The sequence below is a fragment of the Pocillopora verrucosa genome, chromosome 7 (genome assembly GCF_036669915.1).
Source record: "Pocillopora verrucosa isolate sample1 chromosome 7, ASM3666991v2, whole genome shotgun sequence".
Taxonomy (NCBI): Eukaryota; Metazoa; Cnidaria; class Anthozoa; order Scleractinia; family Pocilloporidae; genus Pocillopora; species Pocillopora verrucosa.
This window is the reverse complement of record NC_089318.1, coordinates 15,587,682-15,595,249: the sequence shown is the minus strand read 5'-3', so window position 1 is coordinate 15,595,249 and position 7,568 is coordinate 15,587,682. Positions and strand designations below refer to the sequence as shown.

The window sequence follows — 7,568 nt, the reverse complement described above, 5'->3', positions numbered from 1 at the left end:
TTATTAGTCATAACAGCGACATTCAAGAAAAAAAAAGGAAAAAGCGGCAAAAGTAAATTAGGCATCAAAATATCCCGTGGGCGGAAAATACCAGCCTGTGTAACTTGTGGTTTTTAGTACCCTTTTCAAATATGAAAACGAGTGAAGAAGCCACAAGGGGTTTGGAAGCTGCCAGTTTTTGTTCCTCCGACGTTATTACATTAATAAAGCGACTAAAATCCAACACCTTTGCACGCTGAGAAAACGCGAGTGACCGAGCTTTAGTTGCGTTGATCAGTTTTGCTTAGGGGTTAGCTAGAGTATGTGGGCAAATCACAAAGTAGAAAAATCACACACAAAAATGGAGAGGTTACCTTCAACATTCAAATGAGAAGCATTAATTGGAGAATTTTAACAGCTATCGAAAATTTACGATGCATATTTATAGATATAATTACTTTTGTCAGACATTGACGAGTGCGCTAAAGGAACACACACATGTAGTGCCAATGCTGAGTGCGCCAACACTGAGGGATCTTACAAGTGTACATGCAAAACTGGCTACTTAGGAAATGGAAGTATTTGCACTAAACGTAAGTTTTTTCTCGTGATGTTTTCATGGGGTTTGTTGTGACTATTTTTTTTAAAAGAAAAACTCACTAGAAAGGCTTGCAACTGATAGCATTTTGGAGTACCACCCACTGAGCCTTTTGTCGCTTCAGAAAGAGTGCTTTGTTTTGATATGCAATTAGCTGTACCCTTTTAACCAGTTTGCAAGTTTTAGTGCATTTTGGAGGAAACTTTATAATTATAATAAAATACGAAACTACAAACAAGGCTAAATATCATGTCCAATTTTTTGTTTTAGCCTCAACGTGTAAGGAAATCTTCGATCATAATATGTGAGTAAATAATTCACTGATAACCAAAATAGAATGGAAAAGATGATAATAATATCACTGCTAGTTCAAAGAGGAAAGAGAATAAGATGAGCCATCAAAATGATAAAAAGATTAATATTACAACAATTTAGCGCCTGATCCTTGATAATAATCATTTAGGCAAACTTTTTGTTTGAAAATAATTGAAACCTACTCTGTGTCTTTTAACAAGTTATGTATATGATGTACTGAATATGTCCAAGTCTCGGACTTCATCAGCTTTAAATGTACCTCCACTCCTTATAAAGTATTTCATTCAACAGATCGAACAAGAGTGACAAGGTTACTCTGCACTTAGACTCAAAACCAATTTCTGTTTTCTGTCACATGGGAGACTTTGGATGCGGAGATGGAGGATGGACACCGATCATGAAGATTAATGGCAGTAAGGTAACAATTTCTCCGCGAAGAAAATTCATTGACGATACAGACAAAAAATAGATGAGCGAAAAATTGCTGCTGTGTCCTTAGCAACCATCGAGCATCGCTCAAGCCTATTTTTTGGCCCTGAAACTAAAAAATTAGTATTTTGTCGTCAACAAAGTATAAATTCATTTGCAAATTTATTGAGGATACAGGTCAGCATTGCAAGCTACAAAAGGTGGGGGCCAAAATTAGCTGCGGTTTCCGTAACAACCGCCAAAAGTCGTCTTTACTAGACGAGCAACCAAGAGTCCCTCACGCGTATTTGATAACCCTGAGCCTAAAACAGGCTATTATTGATGCTATGTTTAAATTCGTAAAATCCTTTGTCAACAATTTCAGCACACCTTCCATTACTCTTCTCATTTCTGGGAGGACAGAAAGACCTATAAAAATGCTGCTGGCAAGTATGGATTCGACTTACAGGAAACAAAGTTACCAACCTACTGGAAAACACCCTTCTCCAAGATCTGCCTCGGTATGAAGATCGGACAACGACTTAGGTTCATCTTGATCAACAAGACAGCCGAATCTTTGTATTCATTGATCGCTGACGGGAAATATCGCGCCACCTTACTGGGTCGTGACACGTGGAAGAAGGTGGTTGGTTCGCAAGCCTCTTTGCAGCGAAACTGCAACAAGGAAGGGTTCAATGCTGTAAGTGACAACCGTGGTTTCTTTAGAGCAAGAATCGGCATCATTGCTAACCAACAGAATGACTGCTCTACCTGCAACTCCAGAATCGGGTTTGGTACAGGAGGAGATAATTCGTGCGGAAATGAAGCAACATTCAACCCTGATAATGGAGACAAGCACATCCGAGCTATGGGGTACATCTTAGTGCAGTGACAAGGCATAAGATTCACATTTAAGCCATGAAGTCGTTATAGATTTGAAAAAAATTAGTTTACTAACTCAAACAAGGTTAATAAAAACGAAGTTTTTTCGTTTGTCTCACGATGTAGTCATGTGTGATGTAGATCGCAACGTTTTGACTGCATACTGCTAGTCTTCTTCAGGCGATGAGGTCAACTGGTCATGCGGGATTTTATAAGCATGATGCTCTGCTGTGATAAGTTGTTTTTTTTCAACAGCTCTGATTGGTGCATTTCGATCCTTGCTGTTTCACTCAGTGATTTGCTCCCTCGGCGGTCCGCTGTCGCACGGCTCTCCTGTTGTTGTGTTTTTTGATCGTGGGCATCCATGCTTCTGGAATTTCTATTCCACTATCCCTGTTGATGTTATTAGGGTGAAGTCTTGTATGAACAAGGTGGTAGAGCAATGGGTTCAAACTCGTCTTGTTTTGTCAGATCTTTCTCAAATATTATTTTATAACTCCGGTCATTGACGTGATATTCGTTTGAGGTTAATTTAGGTTGAGAAAACGAGGAAGAAATCGGCAGTGAAGCCATATTAGATTTTTGTAATATTTTTCAAATTGCACGGCGTGAAAGTTCGTGAGCTCCTGGTTTACCTGTAAAACAAACGTAATTCTACGCGCCTCTCAGTCGAGCTGGTACAATTGCGCGGCACTCGCGAAGAGCAATTCACGCACAGAAGGAGGAACATATAAAACGTGATCTGTTTTTCTTTAAAGTAAAGTGTCGAAACCCTTTTAAAGTAATAATTATTTTAATAAAGACTTAGTGACGCCCGGTGAATTCAGTACATTCTGACAAAACATGTCCTAATTTGAACAAATCAACTGGTTGACATCAACGTTTTCTTGGTTAAAAGTAAGTCAGGCAACTTAAGAAGTCCAAAACATTTTGATACAGCGCGATGTCTTGAAAATTCAGTCTCAGGAAGAGACCTGCACCATAAAAAAAATTATGTGCGACTATCCTTTCTGTTATTTTGTGCCATGTGATGTGTGTTTTGGTCGCGTGGCAAGGTTACTTTCATCTGATTATTCATTCCTGAGCAGGGGTTGAGGGGTAACTATGAGTAACATTTAACACCTGCTCTTGATTTAGGGAGGTAACTCTAATTCTCATCCTAATCATCGGGAGAGCTTCTCTTACTTGTTACTTTGCGTGTGAACTATCACCTTTAAATACCAGTTCTTTAAGATGGTTAAGCAATTAAGTCATAGTTGGATCGATGTATGGGTGAATGGTTTGCAGGAGTAAATGCATTATAAATCTCATTTTGGGTAGCTGAATTGGGAATGTTTTTCACGTTTTATCAGACTCCTGATTTGTTATCGCACTCAATCCATTTGTTTAATATGTTCTGGATTTTAAGAAGTAAAAGATCCATACTTGTGAATGCTTTCATCTGCATGAAGAGGTTTATCCTTTTGTTATACTGTACTTCTTGTTTGTGTCCTTTGCATGGCTGCGCTGATGAATTATGTACGAAAAGGTTCTTATTTTGTGAGAGATAAATACCTAAAACGGAGGTATTAATCCATATACATCCCAAGGGCCGTAAGGCCGAGGGATGTATATAGATTAATACCGACGCACTCTTAAAGCCTCGATCTCAGTAATTTACTTTCCTTTCATGTGGCCTCTGTTTTGAATCATTGGAACTCTATCCATTCCTATAAATGGCGCCTGAACCAAAACAACAATTAAATAACAATGTCGGTAGTATAGTCATTAAGTTTTAAAGAAGATTCTGTCCAAAATTACAGTTTCCTTTTCAGCAATGGGTAAATATATCCACATGTATGTAGCTTATGGCAAGTATTTACGCGGTCGAGGTTGTCGGATTATCTCCATGAGGCGAAAACAATGATCAACAAAGCCATTGTAAACCCACATAAATCCACAAACTAAATATGTTTCACCTCATCAAAAAGAAAAAATTACTTGACCGATGCCAACTCAAGGTTTAAAGAAGACGAAGTACGAGAAGACGCCAAATACAATGTTCAAGACGAGTTAACGTGTTTAGGGTTACTTCCCACCTTTGAAGGTGTTCTTCGGGAGATAATTATTTCGTGCACCAGTTTCAGTAGAGTCCTTGCAAACCATACATCAGAAGAAAGCTTAATAACTGCAGACTACGATAAAAATATGATTTAAGCGAGTTTTCTTTTAAGGAAGTGTCAGGAGCTGGTAAGGCGTAAAACTTTGTCTTGGTCCATGAAAACGCAACAAAAGAATTCGGCCAATATCTAGCCATCTTGACCTCACGCTTGGTCAATAACGCATGAGAATATATTTCATGCAGACCCATACAAATCCGGCATCCATCCTTTTTACCTTGAACCTTTATAGTTGAGGGCTATCCCAAAATCTAACTAAGCTTTTTGATTCCATCACCTGTAACTCAGACCATAAACTGTATAAGCTCCTGCCTCCTCAGAACAACTGTGAACTCAATTTAAGACGAAAGAGGAAATTTAATGTCGTACATGATGTACAACTGTCTGTGTAAACCAGGATGCTAAAAATATGGAAATGCCTGCAGTATGGGTAGTATTTTTTTGTTTTTGTTCAAATGCTACTGTTCAGACAAGGAGAACAAATACAAGCCTTTCGCATATCGATGAAGAACGATAACAATGAAGACATCATATAATAATGATAATGATAACACAAATGATGATAATAACGATGATAATTATGATAATGATAAAAGTAATACCCACTAGAATAAAAGAGGTTCAGTCGGCTCCCAAATTGTTCTGTAATTCAAAATTATTTTAGTCTTTTTAAATTGAGAGGACTGGTCATATAACATCCTGCGTACGTCACATGAACAAACGAACTTTTGCTTCGCAAAGTGGTACTACCGGAACACATCCTTCTCTAAGATCTGTCTCGGTATCAAGACCGACGAACAGATCGGGTTCACTGTCAGCAATAAGAAAGCCAGTTCTCACTACTCACTGATCGCTGACGAGAAATTCCGCCAACGTCCTTAGGTCGCGACAACTGTAAGACGCTGATTGGCTCACAGGCCTCCCTACAACTCAATTATAACAAGGAAGGTTTGAATGCAAGGATTGGATTTCTCGGTAACAACGAAGATTATTGCAAAAATTGTGATTCCAGAATTGGGTTTGGTACAGAAAAGCCCGGTGGTGAACACAACACCTGTGGTAACAGAGCAACACACCATGGAGATAATGGCAACAAAGACATCAAAGCCATGGGGTACATCCTTGTGCAGTGTGAAGGAAACTACGTACTTTCCCAAGAACGTTCGAGAATTAGATACATATAGATGTGGATTAAGGGGTACAAAGTTGTGGACACTAAGCTTAAACTAATCACCATCCTATCCATTCTACCTTAATCAAAGCTGTGGACACTAAGCTTAAACTAATCACCATCCTATCCAACCTTCCTTAGTTTCCTGCAACCAAAGGTAGCAGGAAATTAAAAAAAAACAATTAAAACCCGTTGGTTTGGCACAGCCAGTCTTTTAGTACAGATACCAAAGAGTTAGTACGGAGCTGTTTGTTTCGAAGATCGTGGCAACATATGAAACAAAAGTGCTTAGACATCTAGATAAGTAATGATATAGACTTTTTTGTCTGTTGACCCCATTTTAATGTGCTCTGTCCAAGAGAGCTCCTGAATTTTTTGTTGTCGTTGACTTTATGTTTTCTTTTGTTTTCTTTATTCAAATCATTGTTTTAGCGAAACTAGACAGTATTAAAGCCCTGACTCGAGCTTCCTTAGGGTCTTATTTTGTGGAACAAATGGGTGATTTTTCATGCAAAGTCTTAGTAACTAGTCTGCGTAGCAAGCGGTTTGGTTGGCAAGCGCCTGAGAAAGCTACCTACGGAAACTTAACTGAGAATTGCCTCTTCTATTTTGATATCCTTCTATTTCACTGGTTGGTAGTTTCTCAGGTATTGCTATCATCCATGTAACATTCTTGAATATAATTCTTCCCAATCAAAAATTTCTCCAGTAGGGAATGCGCCAATTTTGTTGTATATAACGTTAAGAACTCTCTGTTGTAAGTAAGATATATAATAATTAATAACAGTATAAAGAAAAAATCGTCAGAAGAATTTGTGGTGACGTTGTCCCCATAATAATTAATACTATTAAAAAGAATAGCCCGCTTATTTAAACGAGATCTAACCCAAACCGCGGTTTTCCGCAAGCAGTGTGCCTCGGTGATTCTCCATAAGAGGGTTGATTTCATTTAAACAGCAGTCCGTCTACTTTTAGGTATCGGCCTGTTGACACTGTTCACGAAAAAATTTATTCTTAGATAAAAGGTTCGGCTAAATTGAAGAAGGCTTAGAACGCGGTTTTGTTAAACGACGGCTAAACCTCGTTTAAATAACCGGTCCTAAATCTCTGAGCTTCTCCAAAAGGAATATTTATTTGTAATAGATGTTTCTTGCGATTAATAAGGCAATGATTTATCGATGAAATTAGAATCTATTAGAAGATTGCAGACACCCGCCATCCAAACCACACAATTTTTCAATGACACAAAACGGTATGTATTTATAACGGGTTGTAACTTATCTAAGTATAAAAATCACAATTCCTTAATTGTGATTGGTTTAAACAAACTATTTTCTACTAATTCACTTGCCAAGTTGTTATCGGACAGCTTGTTATCGGACAGTTCAATAAGCCAATCACATTCAAAGTTTTAGCTGAAATCAACCAATCACAACCTTGGTTTCCTTTGTCAATTTTTAAATGCAAAATTCCTCTCTCTTCCACACCTTGCCTATTCACGTTTTCTCGGATATCGTAACTATTTGTTCAGTTATTTTGCAATAATTTTTTTTAATTCAAAGTTGCACTTTTGAGCAAAGTTTTCAGCATAGAAGCTTTATCTCTAGAAATAAGGAAAAATTCCAAAACCCGGGACATCCGACATTACCACCAAATTTCACAAAAGTTGACCGAATACCAGCCGAGAATGAACTCTCCAAAGATCAGAACTCAAGCCAAAACAATTTACCAGAAAAAGCGTCTTGAAATGTTTCGAGACGTCAGTGTTGGTTTACATAAATGCGTTTCCACTCTACATCTGGCTGTTACGCAGTCACATTGGAGGAAGCCATTTGACACTGATTTGCCTGTCGGCGCTGATGCGTGCTAAAGAACAAAGAGCGGACAGGATTTGTGTGGACACGGGAAAATGAAGTGTAACTCACGTGAATATGTAGCTAACTGCGTCTATATGGAAGGTGCTTCAACCAGCAAAAAGAGGAGGAGAGAGGTCAGGCAAAGGAAGGAGAGCTACACTGGAAACAACACACCCTTTCAAAATCGATACTCGAAGTAT

The 7,568-nt window shown here is 38.3% G+C and overlaps 1 protein-coding gene across 1 annotated transcript; it reads left to right on the top strand.

Moving 5' to 3' along the window:
• The first annotated feature begins 1,220 nt into the window (after positions 1–1,220).
• On the top strand, positions 1,221–2,199 carry LOC131770877 (uncharacterized skeletal organic matrix protein 5-like). The gene is made up of 2 exons (XM_059086606.2): positions 1,221–1,310; positions 1,686–2,199. The coding sequence occupies exons 1-2, from the start codon at positions 1,248–1,250 to the stop codon at positions 2,190–2,192; spliced, it is 570 nt and encodes a 189-aa protein (XP_058942589.1). The 5' UTR covers positions 1,221–1,247; the 3' UTR covers positions 2,193–2,199.
• The last annotated feature ends 5,369 nt before the right edge of the window (positions 2,200–7,568 follow it).

Excerpts from the sequence above, each read along its gene's own strand:
- LOC131770877 (XM_059086606.2), top strand. The coding sequence starts at position 1,248 with ATGGGAGACTTTGGATGCGGAGATGGAGGATGGACACCGATCATGAAG. Across the intron at positions 1,311-1,685 it reads TGAAGATTAATGGCAGTAAG|CACACCTTCCATTACTCTTC; the intron begins GTAACAATTTCT and ends CAACAATTTCAG.